Below are 20518 nucleotides of genomic sequence, written 5' to 3' on the forward strand. Positions count from 1 at the left end.
AGAAGAAGAAGATAAATAATTGTCTGGCAATTGACTTGAATGAATGATATTTTTAAATTAGGAAGTAGGTACGACTACCGTTAATGTCCTTGTTTCTGTCGTCCCCTTCATGGTGGTATGCCACCACTGGCCTAGAACCTGCTGGCTCTGGGCTCCCACACTCCAGGCCCTCTTGAGATCAGAGAGAGTCTAGAGCTGGTGATCAAAGCAAAATGGACTGCCCACACAAGGACGGTGCTTATGACCTTGACCTCATTGACCAAATACTCCAGCCAGTTGGTGTTTATGTGTCAAAATAGCTAAAATGAGGGAAGAGAAATATCTGGAAGGAGAGAAGGCATTTGGCTCTAACTGTCCTCCTTTTACAAGGAGGAATCAAGAGGCACGCATCCTCACAGAAGACCCCGGATTTTGTGAACATCTGGCATGCTCCATCACGTCCAAGCTGCCCAAAGAGGAATGGGCTGCCTCCAGTCAAGTAGGTTGTCTGTCAGGCGATTACTGAAGGATAGCATGGATTGGAGGGGTTGTTGCAGGGGGAAACTCATGCATCAGCTGGATGAACAACACTTAGGTCCCTTCCAATCTTGACATTCTTGATAGTCTCTAAAAACTCTCAAATCTCAAGTTATACTTTGACTTGCATGATATTATGGGAAAAGCTTTAGTTTGAGCTCTGTTTCTGGTTCTGCCACTTCATTACTCTGTGACCATGGGCTAGGTACTTTCCCACTCTTGGCTTCAGTTTGCTCCTCTGTAAAAGAGTTTTTAGAATCTGTTCCAGATATAATGGATTTTTAAAACCTAAAACCAGAAGGCTCTAGTCAGAATCCTGATACTAATGAATTGGGTGACATTGGACAAGACATTTCAATTCTGTGGGCCTGTTTCAGTATCTTACAAAACAAAACAAAACAACTTCATGTTATCTGTTTCTTAGGGTCCCAAGTCTATTGATTCAGTTACCTATCTTATTCAGTTTTCAAAGATACAAAGCTACAATTTGGCATATTCTGATATACACTTTAAAAATTTTTTATCAGTAGCAATTTCCCATTACCCATAAATATCTTATAGATTATGTGGCAAAAAATAGATATTTCCTATGCATGATAACAAACACCTTTGCCCACATCAGACTAAAGAATCCCCAACATAAGCCATGAAAAAATGTCCGTACCAAAGTCCTCTTGAAAATCAGGTGGCAGGAGACCAATGGCTTTCAAATGCTTAGGTGTAGCTGCAGAAAGTGACATGATTTCCCCAACAGCTTCATGGAACCCTTCGTTGGCTCCATTTCTTAGCAGATAGGGTTGTATGGCATATGCCATGTCATATTGAATGTGTCCCATCTCGTGGTGGGCTGTCAGGAAGTCGTCCATCGTCACCTTTGTGCACATCTTGATTCTGCACATAAATGGGCAAGATTAAAATGAATCTCACTGAGTGTCATTTAATGATCACAGTAGAGGTGGATGGGGTTTCGGTAGCATGGATCATCCTTCCAAGATTTATTCACCAATGAATCTTGAGTACCTACCTATTTGTCCTAGAAACTATTCTAGGTGCTCAGTACAAAATGATGGTAAAGGCTCAATACTGTTCTCCTTCTCACAGACTAACAGGAAGACAGATAAACATAGTCCCTCTCTACAGAAACTCTGAGACAAGTGCTCTATAACTGATCAGTAGAAAATGCCTTGGGCATAAAAACAAGTGAGTGATAGGCAAGTCTCCTGGAACCACCAAGAGGGGCATAACTGAAGAGTCAACGAGCAATCTGAACTTTGATGGATGTGCAGGAGTTTGCCAGGTAGATGGCAGGGAGGGGAAAGAGATGGGCATTCTTGGAAGTGCTAACTGAGAAAGGATTGAAAAACAAACATGGTGTCCAGGACACTGTAAGCAGTTCTTTCTAATCGGGATGGAGAAGTGGCAGAAAAAGGGACTGAAAATTGATGTTTGAGAAACATTAGCCTGTAAGGTGGGGAGTGGATGTGATGGCCTGTGAAGCAAGTGTAGAATTACAAGTAAAGGGGCCAAAGACAAAGCTCTGGCAGGCCCTAGGAAGTGGGGAAAGGAAGATGATTCAGGGAAAGACAGAGAAAGTACAATCAGGTCAAAGAAGTCCAGAGGAGAATAACAATGCAGAAGTCAAGGAAAAACAGCATTTCAAAGACAACTCTTCAACATTGTTGAATGCTGTTGTGGTCCAATTGTGGCAGACTCTGACCTGTTTTTCATAATCTCCCCTCCCACACTGACCACTTTCTGAGGCAGCTCCCTCACTGACTAGGTTGCAAAAGTTTCCATTTCTCTTTTCTCTGATCTCCAAAATACACACCTACACACGTCATAGATATCTTGTTTTTAATGGCTCCAGCTAGACCAGCCTTAATTGTCTCTAACCACCAAGATACGTACAATTAAAAAGAAAGTTAACCTAGGAGAAAACTTTGCCTAATTATAATAGCAAAAATCACACTCACTGAACTGTAACCCAGATGCCCTGTTTTGCTGGTGCTACGTTTTGAAACTGCACCCTGTAACTGGACAATAACAAGACAACTCGTGAATGACCCCGTTAGTATCCCCTTATCTTGTTTTGCAACTCTGAAGTTGAGTGCCATGGCACACAGCCCCCTGAAGTCGGGTGTCCTTGCACAAACCCCTGAGGTGATTAATATGAGTCAGCCTAGAACTAAAATCCCAAAATGCCTAAACTATCTTGCTGAACCAAGCCAGTTCTAATCAAGGTTAGCACACCTGACAAGCACAGTAGCCTAACCATATAATCACTCTGCACATACTAAGTAATTAGACAATCTCTGACCTCATCATCTCAAACCACCTTGCTCATTAACCTAAGCCTGCCTGCCTTTGCATGCTATAAAACTGAAAGTGTCTCCAATTCAGGAAGACAGATTTGAGGAAACTGCCCTCCTGTCTTCACAAGGCTGGTCTTTGCTAAATAAACTTTTTATCTTCTCAAAATCCTGGCGTCTACTGATTGACTCTGTGCATCTCAGGCGAGGACTCGCTTTTGAGCCGCGACAATGAGACGAGGGCTGTGTTTGGCCGTTGGGTGGGGATCCTCTTCAACTTGGCAAGAGCAGTTTCATTCAGGTGGGTGTAGGGGTCATATTTCAATAGATTCCTAAATTGGTTGTCCTACCACTCTGATCCAGGCACCCTCCTGATCAATTCCCTTCAAGGACTCACCACTGCTCAAGAATAAATTCAGCCTTATTTATACACCTCAATCTGACCTCAACCTGCTTTTCTAACTTGGTTTCTCACTATTTTCTTTTGAAATGGTTATAAGAATAGTTATCATTTATTAATGTCTACTGGTCCTATGCCAGGAAACTTACATGTATTTTCTCATTTTTGAGCCTCACTCTAATACTGGGGCTTGCAAACAATGGCCTGCGACTGGCTGCCTGTTTTTTAAATAAAGTTTTCCTGTAACATGGCTATGCCTATTTGCTTATAGATTGTGCAGGACTGCTTTCATGCTAGAAGGACAGGGTTGAGTAGCTGGAACAGAGACCACCAAAACCTAAACTATTTCCTATCTGGCCCTGTACAGGAAAGGCTTGCTGACCCCTACTCCAGTGAATGCTGTGGGGCCCCCACTCAGATCCCCTTTAGCAGGCAGGGGCACCCATCCCCCATCTGCTTGAGTCATCACTGTTAAGGGATAATAGCCATTTTCTCCTTCACTGCCCTTGACCACAAAGGAGGTGCCTCAACCAGGAAGTTAAATTCCCTTAACTTCTGGGGCACTTCACAGGCAACGACCGACTAATATGGGGGTTCAAAAGGCCAGTCCCCTTGCCTCAAGGTGGGGCCAACTCTGTGTTACAAACCATGCTCCAGAGTGCCCTGTGGGATCCGGCTGAAGCAAGTCTCCAGCTGAGACCACGTCCTTGCTTAATACCTTCCCTTGCTCCACCCTGTTTTCCTCACACCCTTTTTCCTAAGAGGGCTCCGTCAATAAAGCATTAGTAAAAGAATCTCCTTCTCAAGCTAGGGAACCCAACCTAAGACACTCATAAACCTGCTATCTGGGGATTAGCAGTCCACTTTATAGATAAGGAAACTGAAACCCAAGAAGGTTGGATACCTTGCCCAAGGTTACATAGTCACTAAGTGGCACCACCCGGGATCTGAACCCGACGCCAGAGCCCATGCTTCTTCTGATGGGCCCTCCTCTCAGGCCTAACCTGCTGACTCCAGCTCACACCCCGGGCCCAGCCTCTCTGCATCTGCTCCTGGTGTTCTCCCAGTCCAGTGTCCTCCTCCCATCTCTGTCTGTCCCAATTCTTCTGATCTTTCAAGCCCTGTTCAATTGCCACCCACAAAGCGCTGTCCGAGTCACCCCCTATTGCAGGTATAGTCACTTCTTCTCTCCTAATTCCCCATAGAGCATTACCTGTGTCTCTCTTAAGACATGCACTGCTTTTGTCCCAGTTTATTTATTCACCTGTCCTGTCTCACTCACAAGAGGGAAACATTGAGGGAGGATCAATGCCTGATTCACACATCCATCATCCATAAATCTTAGTACCAAAACTTTTCTAAGGTGGGCATCACCATTTCCATGACTATGCAATTCTAACAGGTGCATAGGTATTACTTCCAATTGAGGCAGATTGGCTAAAGGTTCAAGTTAGGGCTAGCTGGTTGGTAATCCACTTTTCCTGGAAAGCCAAGATGTGTTCTCATGGACTCCCAGCCTTTACTGGTCAGAGAAGCAAATCCAGTTTGACCACACCCTGGCTCTGTTGTCCCTCATCTTAGTATCAGCCATGTAAGTATCAGCCCCACTACCTGAAATCGCCTTTCCCCAGGTCCCATGCTGTGGGGTGGCAGACCACATTCCGGTTGTCACCAGGCTCAGTCAGCATGGAGTTGTCCCAGAATCCTTGAGTCATCTTAGGAAGACCAACAGACACAAAGAACTTCTCGGCCTCTTTGAATATCCTCTTTGCATCCCAGGCCTGAAAAAAATAAGAGTATTCAGTTCCAGCATTAAAATAACAGCATTCTTTCTGTTGAATATGTACATTGGCATAACCCCTCTGGAAGCCAATTTGTCTACGTATGTGCTGGTTTGGATCTATTGTACCCCCCAGAAAAGCCATGCTCTTTAATGCAATCTTGTGGGGGCAGACTTATTAATCTTTTTGATTAGGGTGTGACTTTTTGATTAGGTTGTTTCCATGGAGGTGTGACTCACCCAACTGTAGGTAAGACATTTTGATTAGATCATTTCCATGGATGTGTGGCCCCATCCATTCAGGGTAGGTTTTAATTAGATCACTGGAGTCCTTTAAGAAACTCAGGAAGAGAGACAGGACTCAGGAGCTGAGAAAGATGCTTGGAGACTCTTGGAGATGAAAACAGAAGGACGTTTGGAGATGCTGTGCCAGTTTGTATGGATTATGTCCCCCAAAACACTATTATCTTTGATGTAATCTTGTGTAGGCAGATGTTTCAGCATTGATTAGATTGTAATTCTTTGAGTGTTTCCGTGGAGATGCGCCCCACCCAACCGTGGGTGATGACTCTGATTGGATAATTTCCATGGAGGTGTTACCCCACCCACTCAGGGTGGGTCTAAATTAAATCACTGGAGCCATATAAATGAGCTGACAAACAGAAGGAACTCAATGCAGCTGAGAGTGACATTCTAAGAGGAGCTACGGTCAAGAGGGACACTTTGAAGAATGCACAGAAGCTGGGAGAGTAGCTGCAGATGAGAGACAGTTTGAAGACGGCCGTTGAAAAAGCAGACTCTTGCTCCGGAGAAGCTAAGAGAGGACAAATAACCCAAGAGCAACTAAGAGTGACATTTTTGAGGAACTGCAGCCTAGAGAGGAACATCCTGGGAGAAAGCCATTTTGAACCCAAACTTTGGAGCAGATGCCAGCCACATGCCTTCCCAGCTAACAGAGGTTTTCCAGACACCATTGGCCATCCTCCAGTGAAGGTACCCAATTGTTGATGACTTACCTTGGACACTTTATGGCCTTAAGACTGTAACTTTGTGGCCAAATAAACCCCCTTTATAAAAGCCAATCCATTTCTGGTGTTTTGCATTCCGGCAGCATTAGCAAACTAGAACAGATGCTAAGAGATGAAGCCCAGAGTTTGCCCTAGAGAAGCTAAGAGAGGACTCCCAGATGCGTAGAGAGAAATGTCCCAGCAGAATCAAGTAGAGAGCTGAGAGAAGCTAAGAGAGACAGAAGGCCAGAGATGTTTTGGAGAAAGCTATTTTGAAACTCAACCCAGGAGCAGAGGACCAGCAGACACCAGCCACATGCCTTCCCAGCTGACAGAGGTGTCGGACGCCATTGGCCTTCCTTCAGTGAAGGTATCCTCTTGTTGATGCCTTAGTTTGGACACTTTTATGGCCTTAGAACTGTAAACTTGTAAACTAATAAATCCCCTTTATAAAAGCCAGTTCATTTCTGGTATTTTGCATAATGGCAGCTCTAGCAAACAGGAACAATGCTTAAGGATAGCTTTCAAATAGTTTGTGCTCTTTGTCTCAGTAATGCTTCTCTAGGGATCTAACCTAGGGCATCATGAGAAATTAGGTCAAAGAATTATGTTTTAAATGATCATTTTTTTTGGTAGGAAAAAAGCAGAAATATCCACCAGAATGGTTAAATAAATAATGATGTCATTGTAGAATGGAAACTTGCGCACCCATTCACTAAAGAATTTCTGTTGATGTGATAAAATATTTACAATGTAATAGCAAGTGAAAAAGTAGAATATATAAACTGCTAATATAGTATAATCTTAATGAGGAAATACATGCAAATGTTAACAGTAGGCAGGATGAGATTATATGTGATGCTTTGTATCTTTATACTTTATATATTAAGTATAAACAAAAACAATAACCTTCTATTTACTGTGACAATTAAAAAATAAGCATTAGCTTAGGAGAAGAAAATTAAAGACTATTTAACCCAAGTGAACAATCATTGACTGAGCTCTTTCAAGGGTCAAGGTCTTGTATTAGTCTTGGAGGAAGATACAAACAATAAGGTAAACATGGATCCATGGGCTCTTGGAACCAAAAAGGCCCAGTTGTGACCCAGCAGCCAATGAATAGTTGGGCCTTAAATTTGTGGTCTAAATGGGAATCTAAACTTTTAGAATATTCTGGAACTTGGGAGAGGCAGCAGTAGGCATCTGTCACCAAGAAAATTCTGCCAGGAGCCAGTGTCCCAGGAGCTGACCAAGCCTGCTTTGGAGATAAGGCCCACTTTGGATGAGCTAAGTTTGTGTACTTGGCAGACACGTCATGAATTACTAATATAGTGATGCAGAAAACTTGCTCTGACTTCAATGACTGGTCAAGTTTTTTTCCCCCCTATGCTATTCTTGGGGCTAAGAAACAGGACATTGGTCTATTGATTTTTTAAAAATAAGTTATTGATCTCTAAAGGTTTAATTGCAGGTAATATTGATACTGATAAATATGGCATCCTTAAGCAGCATGAATGTCTACCAAAATGGTGCTGACTAGCAAGCAATTAACATCTGCTGAATGAAGAATGAATGAATGGATAGAAAAGCAAGCTGGAAATATTAGGAGTCCTCAGTTCAAAACCTTAGTTGCCATTCAATATCTTTGTGACTTTGGGCAAATCATTTCCCCTAAGCCTTGGTGTCCTCACCTACAACATGGAACAATTGCAGTGCCTGTCCTGACAGTGTCATAGGTTTATTACAGGAATAACATTAGGAGAGATGACGGGTGTGAAAACACTTTAGAAAGGCTAAGGAGCTACATAAAGGTGGGCTTTGACCGCTGCTCAACTGTGCAATGGGGCTGGAAGAGTCGTGTGCCTGCCTCATCCCCTTCTTGTGGAAAACTGGCTTCAAACTGTAAAATAAGTGTTTGGAGGCTCTTGCAGCTTCACATTTTTATTCTGCCATGGACTTTTCCCAGGAATATGTTTTGTATGTGAAGATGTTCGTTGCAATGTTACTTACAGATTTAAAACCATCAATAAGCAATTATCCAGCAATGCAGAAATAGTTAAAGTAAACTATAGTACAACTGTCCAAAGAAATTCTATACAGTCAATAAAAATATAATTATGAAGTTTATCCAGAAATGTAGAATTTTAGTTGAATAAAGAAAAATACAGAATTATAATATGATTTCATCAATGGAAGGGGACACAGATAATTTAAACCATTATTTAAGACAGTAAAATAAAGGTGATTAAAAATTGTTTTAAAGACTCATAATAGTTTTAACAATAATGAATTTAAAAATAATATGTAAAAATCTTCTAATGATATCTTTATTTTTTACTTTTCATAGAGATGAGTGAGTGAGTACTTAGCTATGACTAATGTTGGAAAGAGTGATGCCAGCCAGTTGCTAATTCACAGCATCCCCATTTGGACCTACACCATACCTGTTATTCAAAGTACTTGAGGCCACTGGCATTGTAAGCTACTTTTTTTGTGAAAAGATAGCTACATTAGAAATAAATTTAAATTTGCTTAATTTTTTTTTTATTTACATGGCTTCACAGGCAAAAAGGAAGAGCAGAAAGATAGCATAAAGAGAAACAAATTAGAGAATTTCAATTTGGTTTTTACGGCTTCTTCTTACCTGTCTTACCATTTCATCAGTAACGTCTATGTTTGGTTTATGTTCAAAGGGGACTGTCAAAGAATACAGATTTGTCCAAAATCTACCCCACATATCACCTATTGAAAAAAGATTTAGTTAATATATGATGACAACGGAAGTATAGACCCAATTTTACGCAGTGCATGAGGTAGGATTGGTAAGCAAGGCATACAGTGCAAGCATACCTCGTTTCACTGAGCTTTGCTTTACTGCGCTTCACAGATACTGTGTTTTTTTACAAATTGAAGGTTTGTGGCAACGCTGTGTGGAGAAAGTCTATCGGCACCATTTTTCCAACACCATGTGCTCACCTCGTGTCTCTGTGTCACCTTCTAATTAAGGTAAGTACTTTGTTCTTTTAGACATAATGATTTTGCACACTTAATAGACTATAGTATAATATAAACATAACTTTAATATGCACCAAAAAAAACAAAAAAATCATGTGACTTGTTTTATTGCAATATTTGCTTTATTGCAGGGGTCTGGAACTGAACCCACAATATCTTTAAGGTATGCCTGTATTGTAGATTTAACCCACGTTCTGTACTTTCTTTCACTGCCTCTTTTTCCTTCTCTTGTTTTAAATTTTCAACTCTTCCTTCTTCTTTTATCTCCTCTAAAAGTTTAAAATGACAAGATTATATGGGTAGGCAAAGCTTGTTAGGAAAGCATTCGAGTTTCTTCCATCTCAAATTATGATTCAAAGGCCAGATTTACTAAATATACAGAATATCATAACTACTATAGACTAGAAAGATATCTATATAATACACCATCCACTGGACAAAATACTACAAATTAAACTATCATTAATGCCTAGTATTGGGTTCAAGAGAAATCATACAGGATCATCATTCAGGAACTTCTACTAACAGCAACTAAGCTCCATTTTTATTACTGTACTATAGTAATACACTTAACTGGCTGATTTCAAAAATATCAAAGAACTGTTAAGTTGGATTTCAAGGCTAGAGACTCAAAAAAGGGAAGATGAATCTAGAAAAAAAAGTCATTCTGATATCAGGGCCTGACTCATGACCCCAAAGGGCAACACAACTACATGAAGAGTACTCCAATAAGCTCATTTTTTAAAAGATAAAATTTAGTAGAGATAAATGTGAAGTCTGATGCTTACATTAAAAAAAATCTGTCATTGAGATATATGATATAAAACATCCTACTGAAACACATTCCACATGTAAAATACCAAGAGTGAGCCAACAAAGCATATGAAGATGTGGTTCCTAAAATGCAAATGTGAACTTAGGCTAAATCCTAAGATTTAAACTGTCTAGAACAAAGGCAGTCGTGGTATCATTTTTCTCAATGTTGGTCAAACCTCATCTAGAGTAACTGGTCAGTCTGGGCATGACATTTGAATATTTGAAAAAGGACATTGATAAAGGATAACTCATTTAAAGGAGAGCAATTCAGGAAGTGGGATTTTTGAAGAGGAGTTGAAAAAATCTGCGCGGGATATTTAACTTGAAAAAGGAAAACAGTATATTCATGATGATGATAATAGTCATTCAAATGTATTGAGCACATACTCTTGTGCCAAGTACTATGCTGTGTTCTATATGATGGCTGTCTCCAAATATCTGGAAGGCCATTGTGTAGAAGAAGAAATGACATATTCTGGGTAACCTCATAATGTGAACTAAGAGTAATGAATGGAAGGCATTAGAGGTTCACATAAGGTAGAACTTTCTTATAATTGGGGCTGTCTAGCAATGGATTAATCTACCCTGGAAGGAAGGAAAAGCCACATTATACCAGATATGTTTAAGCAGTAACTGAGTTACTGAATAACACCTGTCAAGGATATTGTAGACGATTTCCATATTACTTTAGGGTGAAAAGGCTCCTTAGGTACTTCATCTGTATTTTCTCTGCTGACAGACATGAGGCTTGGCTGTGGAGGAGAACCAGCTACCAGCAACTTAGCTTAACTTTAGTAAGTACACTATTGTATGCTTGGCATGGAATTTCTAAACACTGATGTTTTCTTTGGCTTCAGCTTCTCAGGTTGGGGTGGGGCTGGAATGGCTACTCCCTAGATGAAGAAGGAAGAGTTGCTACCAATGACCTCAGGTCCTGGGTGGTCTACAAATTCTCAGTGGTAGGATCCAAAGTTCTTGTAACACTGATTCTCCTCCTCATCTAGGTCTCTTGCTTCATGATGAAGAAGACTTGATTAATACTCAAATGATTCCAAGCCAAGTACTCTTCAGCAAGTGTAACTGATATAGTCTAAAATAAATTTACAAACCTTTCACCCAGGCTATACCTTAATTCTGGAAAGCCCTTCTCACACCCTGACCACCTCCAGCCTACCAAGCTTCTTTCCTCTAACAATAGAATACTGAAATGCCAAACTCCACCTTGAGAGCTTAGCCAACAAACTTGAGTAGTAAAAATTATTTTTTTCCCATTTCCACTCTCATTTAAACTTGGAATTCTTTCTCTCGTTATATTAAATAATCCCCTTGTCTTTGAGATTGCAGCCAACATAACTCTTTATGTATAAAATAATATAATACAATAGGGAACAATTTAAAATGGCCTTTCTGTTGAAGAAAGTGCTTTCAAACTGTGATTTCTATAATGTTACTAACTTCCTTTTAGTCACAGAATTTTTCAAAAGTTTTATTTTGAGCCTTACTCCAAAAGACAATGTTACTGATGCAAATAACAAAGAGCCAAGTACACAAAGAATTCCTGGGGGGAGATGTCATCAAGATAGCAGCAGAAGACATCCCCAGTAACACTTCCCCTTGGAGACAGCTAAACAAAAGGCAGATTCAACTTGCTTGGAATTCCAGAGGATGGTAGAGACTGGAGAAAGACTCCACAAATGCTGCATCAAAGTAAAAAAAAAACACCAAAAGAAAAATAGGTAGGAGAGTAGCATGAACTTGCCAATCTGGACCCTTCTCCCCAGCTTGATCCCAAGCAGTTTAAGAGACTCACAGTGGCAGCACTCTGGCCTACACACCTCCTGCTGTAGTCACTGACCACCCATGACAGTGACTTGGAGTCCCAAGCACATTCAGGCACAGGGACCCAAGGCCACATAGACTCAAGGAAATCAGTGTACATGATCACACAAAGTGGCTCCCCAGAAACCAGAGTGATGTGCAGCAGAACTACTGGCAAGCTGTGCACACTCCCAGACCATCCCTAACTTCTGGTGTTCCTCAATGAAAAAATTGGTTGTTTTTGAACACTGACTCACCTGACTCTATGGGTTAGGATCCCCTAATGTGGAAGTTATGGGAGGTAGAAATGTAATATGAAAAGGAGAAACTGAACCGCTGTAAGGCAGGGCAGACCCAGGGCTGAAAGCTGGAGTGAAAGGTGGCCCAGAGAGCTGGAGAAAAGTTGAGCAAATCATAGCTGCTGAGGAGCAAAATTTGTATAAAAACAAAGAAAACAGCCAGAGGAGGAACAGAGGAGAGGAAATCCTCTCCTGGGTGGTGGGGTGGGGTGGGTGGGGACAGTCACACATAATAGGGTAATCTTAAAAGCTATTGCACATACCCAGAGCAAGAGGCTGATGCAGAAAGACCTGAGAAAATCTGTACTGTTAAATTTGGGCTTCTCTAAAGGTTCAGTATAAACTGGACCAAGCACTGAAGAAGAGCCTTAACACACAGCCAATCTTCCCTAAAACCCTAGGCAAGAAGGAGAAAATGACAGCCAGAGTTAGCAGATCAAAACAATCAAATGGCCAGACACTGACAGAATTATCAAAAAACATACAAAAAAAAAAAAAAAACAAAAAACCAGGAAGAGATGGCTGATTCGAGGGAAAAAATGAAAATTTCAGAGGAAACACAAAGAGTGGAACTCCTAATCAAAAATGTTCAGACAAATCTCCTAAGTCAATTCAAGAATCTAAAGGAAAATATGGATAGAAATAAACTAAATATGGATATAGAACTAAAGGACATAAAGTTCATGATGTGTGAACAAAAAGAACTAGAAAGTTTAAAAAGGAACATAATGGAACTTGTGGGAATTAAAATAAATAATGGAGATTTAAAATATACTAGAGGCATTCAACAGCAGATTTGAACAGGCAGAGGAAAGAATCCACAAACTAGAAGACAGGAAAATTGAAATCATACAGTTGGAAGAGCAGATAGAGAAAAGAATTAAAAAGTGAGCAGAGCCCAAGGGACCTATGGGACAATATGAAGCATATCAACATATGCATTATGGGAGTCCCAGAAGGAGAGGAGAAGGAAAAAGGGGTAGAAAGAATATTTGAGGAAATAATGACCAAAAATTTCCCAAATCTTATGAAAGACATAAATATACACATCGAAGGAGCACAACAAACTCCAAACAGGATAAACCCTGATAGGCCTCCTACAAAGCACATACTAATCAAAATGTTGAATGCCAAAGATAAAGAGAGAATTCTGAAAGCAGTGAGAGAAAAGCTATTCATCACATACAAGGACTCCTCAATAAGACTAAATGCCGACTTCATATCAGAAACTATGGCGGTAAGAGGGCAGTGGTATAACATATTTAAGGTACTGAAAGAGAAAACTGCCAACCAAAAATGCTTTATCCAGAAAAGCTGTCCTTTAAAATGAGGACGAGTTTAAGACATTCACAGATAAACAAAAACTGAGAGAGTATGTCACCAAGAGACCTACCCTACAAGAAGTGCTAAAGGGAATTCTTCAGGTTGAAAGCAAAGCAGTATGAAGAAGTGAAGATCTCCAGTACAGGGAATTACATGTATGGTAACTTCATGTATCTCTATTTTTTATTTCCTATAGATCTAGAATAATTGAACAAGAAATAATCATATTTCCATGTTATGGACATGCAAAATATAAACAGGTAATGTGTGACAAAAACAACTTTAAGAGGGGAAACAGAGGGGTATAAGAGCAGAGACTGTGTATGCTATGGAAGTTAGGTTGGTATCTGTGGTGGCTTGGAGTCATGTACCCCAGGAAAACATGTTCATAATCTTAATCCATTCCTGTGGGTGTGAACCCATTGTAAATAGGACTTTTTGATGAGGTTACTTCAGTTGAGTTGTGGCACAACTGAATCTGAATGGGTCTTAATTCTATTACTGAAGTCCTTTAGAAGCAGAATGAAATTCAGACACATGGAGAAAAAGTCACCGGGAACAGCCAGAAGCTGGCAGTGAATGGAACCCAGAAGAGAAGCCAGGCAACTAAAATAGTTTTTGGTACCAGAAAGTGGAGTGCTGCTATTACAAATAACAAAAATGTGGAAATGGCTTTGTAATTGGGAAATGGGTAGAGGCTGGAAGAATTGTGAGATTCTTGATAGAAAAAGCCTAGATTCCTTTGAAGAGACTCTTGGTAGAAATATGGACACTAAAGTACTTCCAAATGAGGCCTTAGAAGGAAATGACGAACATGTTATTGGAAATTGGAAGAAAGGCAGTCCTTGTTATGAAGTGGCAGAGAACTTGGCAGAATTATATTCAGACGTCAGATTGAAAGTGGAGGAGAGTTTCAAGCTAAGTGAGGAAGACAAGCCTGGTTCCTCCTTGCAGCTTATAGTAAAATGCAGGAGGAAAGGGATAACCTGAGAACTGAACTACTAAGCACAAAGAATCCAGAATCTGATGGTTTGGAAAATTCTGAACCTATCCAGATAGTATGCTCTGAGATGAGGGTCAGAAGGGGCTCCCTCGGCTTCTGGGAAATGAATTCCCAGAGAATAGGGCTCCATGTGAGGGTTTAAGTGAACATGGTTCCAGTCAGCCATTTCAGTGGAAGTCATAATTGGAAAGGCTGTTATGCAGAACGGATCTGTGGAAAGTTCTGTTTTCTGATGGTTTGGACCCCTGTGAACTGCACACAAAGCCGACAAGGTTTTTGTGAAAATTGTATGAGCAGAACCACTGGCAGCCTGGACTGAAAGGGACAGAAAAGGGTTGAACTGAAGCAAGAATGACTTCCAGGGCAGAACCATGGAAGCCGAGATCTGGACCAAAGAAATCTCCTCAGGCCAAGAGAGTGGGCCCACCCATGTGTGTGGAAAGGGCAGGCTCACCCGTGTTTGGAGGGGGCAGGCTATCTGCCTCAGTGGTTGGAGGGGGTGGGCCTTGCACTCCATTGTTCTAGAAGAGTGCTGCCACCCCAATGCTCAGAGAGGGTGGGAGCTGTGTCCCAGCATTCGTGGAGAGACTGGCCACCATCCCAACGCTTGGAGAGGGTGGAGCCTTCACCCCAGTGGTCAGAGAGAGCATGGACACTATGTAAGTGCTTGGAAGCGGTGGGGCTGCCACTGCGTCAGGCCCGGGGTAATTTATTATGCAACAATAGGTAACTGGAATAGGGATATTGAACCTATTCCTACACCTAAACAACTGAACTTGACATCTGATGCCTAAAATCAGGAAAACAACTCCAACAGGCCCAGAGGATAAAGCATCAATCCATGGAGACTCTCAGACCTTGAAATCTAATGGAGTTGCACTCCTGGACTTCAGACTTGTTTGGGATGTGTGACCCCTGTTTTCCTTTCAATTTCTCCCTTCTGGAATGATAATGTCTATCCAATGCCTATCCCACCATTGTATATTGGAAGCAGATAACTTGTTTTCTAGGTTTCACAGGTCCACAGACTGAGGGGAATTTTGTCCCAAGATGGACCACACCCATAACCAATTTTCATGAGACTGTGCTTAAAGTTGTTACTGAAATGACTTAGGGCTTTTGGGATGTTGTGATGGAGTGAATGTGTTTTGCAAGTGGAAAGTATCTCTTTTGGGGTTCCAGAGGGCAGACTGTGGTGGCTTGGAGTTACGTACCCTAGAAAAACATATTCTTCATCTTAATCCATTCCTATGGGTAGGAACCCATTGTAAATAGGACCTATTGATGAAGTTATTTCAGGTGAGGTGTGGCCCAGCTGAATCAGGATGAGTCTAAATCACATTATTGGAGTCCTTTATAAGCAGAATGAAATTCATACTCACAGAGAGAAAGCCACAGGGAGCAGCCAGAAGCTGGAAGTCAATGGAACCCAGAAGAGAAGCCAAAAAATGAAAAGAGCATCTTTTCAAACTAGAAGGTTATAGATTTAGGTTATTTAATACACCTCACAGGGCAACCACAAAGGAAGTATTTAAAATGTATACAGAAATGGAAAGGAGAGAGGGATCAATCAGTTACATCACAAAAGATCAACTATACAAAAAAGATTTCTGCAATAAAGGAAAAGAGGGACAAAAAAAGATATAAGACATATAAGAAACAAAGGAAAAATGGCTGAAGTATGTCTTCCCTTATCAGTAATTACACTGAAAATATAAATAGATTAAACTCCTCATTCAGCAGGCACAGATTGACAGAAGGAATAAAAAAAAATGATCCAACTATATGTTGTTTACAAGAGACTCCCTTAGATCCAAAGACAAAAACAGGTTGAAAGTGAAAGGATGGAAAAAAATATCCCATGCAAATGCTAACCAAAAGAGAGCTAGGGTAGCTATACTAATATCAGAAGAAATAGATTTTAAGTCAAAACCTGTTACAAGAGGTAACAAAGGACACTATATTAACAAAAAGGTCAATTCACCAAGAAGACATAGCAATCATAAACATTTACGTACTTAATCACAGTGCCCCAAAATACATGAGGCTAACGCTCAAACAATCAATGAGCCAAAGGAAACATCACAAGTGAAATCAGGAAATACCTTGAAACAAACAAAAATGAAAACACAGCATATCAAAACATGTGATGTAGTGAAGGCAGTGCTCATAGGGAAATGTATAGCTTTAAATGCTTACATTAAAAAAGAAAAAACAGCTCAAGTCAGAGACCTAACCTCACACCTGGAGGGACTAGAAAAAGAAGAGCAAACTAAACCCTAAGCGAGAAGAAAGGAAATAAAGATTAGAACAGAGATAAATGAAATATAGAATAAAGAACAATACAGAGAATAAACAAAACTAAAGTTGCTTCTCTGAAAAGAATAATAAAATAACAACCTTTAGGTAGATGGACAAAGAAAACAAGAGAGAAGATGCAAGTAATTAAAATCAGGAATGAAACAGGGACATTACCACCAACCCCACAGCAATAAAAAGGATTATGGGAGGATACTATGAACAATTGTATGCCAACAGATTATATAACCCAAACGAAATGGACAGATTCCTAGAAGCACACAAACTACCTACACTGACTCAAGAAGAAATAGAAGGTCTCCATAGACCAATAACAAGCAAAGAGCTTGAATCAGTTATCAAAAGTTTCCCAACAAAGAAAAGCCCAGGAGCAGATGGCTTCACTGGTGAATTCTACCAATCACTCAAAAAAGAATTAACACCAATCCTGCTCAAACTTCCAAAAAATTGAAGAGGAAGGAACACTTCCAAACTCATTTTATGAGTCCAGCATCACCCTAATTCAAAAGCTAGATAAAGCTATCACAAGAAAATAAAATTACAGACAGATATCCCTCATGAATACAGATGTAAAAAACCTAAACAAAATAACAAAATATAAGCAAATCAAATCCAACAGTCCATTAAAAGAATTGTACACCATGATCAAGTAGGATTTATCCCAGGTATGCAAGGGTGGTTCAATATAAGAAAATCAATTAATGTCATATACTACATTAATAGAACAAAGGGGAAAAAACACATGATCATTTCAATTGACTCAGAAAAGGCATTTGATCAAATCCAGCACGACTTCTAGATAAAAATACTCAAAAAGCTAGGAATAGAAGGAAACATCCCTAACATGATAAAGGACATATACAAAAAAACCCACAGCTAACATCATATTCAATGGTGAAAGAACATGTCAGGAATATGACATGGATACCCACTGTCACTACTGTTAGACAACATTGCATTGGAAGTTCTAGCCAGAGCAAGTAATCAAGAAAAAGAAATAAAAGGCATCTAAACAGGATAGGAAGAAGTAAAACTCTCCCTATCTGCAGATGGCATGATCCTATACATAGAAAATCCTGAAAACTCCACAACAAAGCTACTAGAGATAATAAATGAATTCAGCAAAGTGGCAGAGTACAAGATCAACAAGCAAAAATCAGTGGCATACAACTCTGCAAACAAACTCACTACCCTCCTCCCTGTGTGGTATATGACTCCCAGGGGTGTAAGTCTCCCTGGCAATGTGGGACAGGACTCCAAGGGATGAGCCTGGCCCTGGCATTGTGGGATTGAGAATGCTTTCTTGACCAAAAGGGGGAAAAGAAATGAAACAAAATAAATTTCACTGGCTAAGAGATTTCAAATAGAGTCGAGAGGTCATTCTGGAGGTTATTCTTATGCATTATATAGATATCCCTTTGTAGTTTTCTAGTGTATTAGAGTAGCTAGAAGGAAATACCTGAATCTGTTGAACTGTAATGCAGTAGCTTTGATTCTTAATGAGAACTGTATAACTATATAGCTTTTATTGTGTGATCATGTGATTGTGAACACCTTGTGACTGACACTCCCCGGATCCAGTGTATGGGCAGATGAGTAATAAAATAAAGACAAAAATATACATAAATAATAGGGGAGGATAAGGGGTATGGGATGTTGTGGGTGTTCTTTTTTATTTTTATTTTTTCATTATTTTTTGGTGGGGGGAGTAATGAAAATGTTCAAAAATTGATTGTGGTGGTGAATGCACAACTATATGATGATACTGTGAGCCACTGATTGTAGACTTTCAATGGATTATATGGTGTGTGAATATATCTCAATAAAATTACATTACATGCAAAATTAAAAGACATTTTATATATAATAATAGTAGGCATTCTAGTGAAATGCTTTTAATTAAGCTCAATGCAAGAGGACTTTACACTCCAAGTAATCTTAGTCATAATAAAATTGTAATAAACACAAAAGAAATTTTTAAAAATCAGTGGCATTTATATATACTAGTAATGAACAATCTGAAGAGGAAATCAAGAAAAAAATTCCATTTACAATAGCATCTAAAAAGAATCAAATATCTAGGAATAAATTTAACCAAGGATGTAAAAGACTTGTAAACAGAAAACTACCAAACATTGCTGAAAGAAATTAAAGAAGACCTAAATAAATAGAAAGACAGTTCGTGTTCAAGGACTGGGAGACTAAAAATTGTTACGATTTTTACAATATCAGATTTTTGCAATATACAGATCCAATGTAATTCCAATCAAAATTCCAACAGACCTCTTTGCAGAAATGGAAAAGCCAATCATCAAATTAATATGGAAGGGTAAGCGGCCCAAATAGCCAAAACCATATTGAAAAAGAAACATAAAGTTGGAAGACTCAACTTCCTGATTTTAAAACTTATAGCTACAGTAATCAAAACAGTGTGATACTGGCACAAGGACAGACATATGATAGACCAATGGAACCAAACTGAGAGTTCAGAAATAAACTCTCACCCTTTGGTCACTTGATCTTTGACAAGGGTGCCAAGTCCACTTGATGGGGAAAGGATAGTTTCTTCAACAAGTGGTGCTGGGAGAACTCGATAGCCATATCCACAAGAATGATATATGAAAACTAAATCAAGATGGATCAAAGACCTAATTATAAGCACTAAAACTATAAAACTCTTAGAAGAAAACATAGGGAAACATCTTCAGGACCTTGTGTTAGATAGTGGTTTCTTAGACTTTACACCAAAAGCATAAGAAACAAAAGAAAAAATAGATAAATTAGACTTCATCAAAACTTAAAACATCTGTGCATTAAAGGACTTTATTAAGAAAGTAAAAAGACAATGCATTGAATGGGAGAAAATATTTGGAAACCATGTATCTGATAAGGGTTTTATATCAAGAATATATAAAGAACTCTTACAACTCAACAACAGAAAGACACATGATCCAATTTAAAAATGGGGAAAAGACTTGAATAGACATTTCTCCAAAGAAGATTTAGAAATAGCCAATAAGCACACGAAAAGATGCTTAACATCATTAGAGAAATGCAAATCCAAACCCCAATGAAATACCACTTCACATCCACTAGAATGACTACTTTAAAAAAAAAAAAGGAAATTGACACGTGTTGGAGAGGATATGGGGAAATAGGAACACTCGTACGTTATTGATAAGAATGTAAAAGGGTGCAGCTGCTGTGAAACAGTTTGGCTGTTCTTCAAGGAAGTTAAGTCTAGAATTACCGTTTGACTCTGCAATCCCGGTACCAGGTATTTACCCCAAAGAACTGAAAGCAAGGACTCAAAACAGATATTTGCACACCGATGTTCATAGTGGCATTATTCACAATGGCCAAAAGACGGAAGTAACCTGAGTGCCCATCAACAGATCAATGAATAAATAAAATGTGGTATATACATACAATGGAACGTTATTCAGCCATAAAAAGGAATGGAGTTCTGATACATGGAACAACATGAATGAACCTTGAAGACATCATGTTGAGTGAAATAAGCCAGACCCAAAAAGACAAATACTGTATGATTTCACTTATATGAAAGAAGAAGAATATGCAAATTCAAAGAGCCAGAAACAAGAATATAGGTTACCAGGGGCTGGGCAGGGGAGGGGAATGGGGAGTTAACATTTCATTAATATGGAGTTTCTGTTTGGGGTGATGGGAAAGTTTTAGCAATGGGTGATGGTGATGGAGGCACAGCTTCATGACAGTAATCAACACCACTGAATTGTATATTTGAAAAGGGATACAAATAAGGAAATTTGGGTTGCATATAAGTTACCACCCCCCCCAAAAAAACCCATAAAACTGAACAACACAAAGAGTGAACCCTAATGTAAGCAGTGGGCTAAAGTTAATATCAAAATTATAATAATATTGTCCCATC

General features: G+C 39.5%; 1 protein-coding gene across 3 annotated transcripts in view; it reads right to left on the minus strand.

The window, feature by feature from the left end:
* Positions 1-20518, minus strand: part of ACE2 (angiotensin I converting enzyme 2) — a 62351-nt gene that overhangs the window by 16628 nt on the left and 25205 nt on the right. Inside the window, exons 1-4 of one of the 3 annotated variants that reach the window (XM_037822652.1) lie at positions 8863-8991; positions 8657-8754; positions 4837-5006; positions 1181-1407 (exon numbers count right to left, since the gene is read on the minus strand). In XM_037822652.1, coding sequence (XP_037678580.1) covers positions 1181-1407; positions 4837-5006; positions 8657-8749 — 490 coding nt within the window. In that variant the 5' untranslated portion in view covers positions 8750-8754; positions 8863-8991. Of the gene's footprint in view, positions 1-1180; positions 1408-4836; positions 5007-8656; positions 8755-8862; positions 8992-20518 lie in introns of those variants that run through there. The other 2 variants (XM_037822651.1, XM_037822653.1) reach the window with 2 other exon arrangements.

Source organism: Choloepus didactylus, chromosome X (genome assembly GCF_015220235.1).
Source record: "Choloepus didactylus isolate mChoDid1 chromosome X, mChoDid1.pri, whole genome shotgun sequence".
NCBI lineage: Eukaryota > Metazoa > Chordata > Mammalia > Pilosa > Megalonychidae > Choloepus > Choloepus didactylus.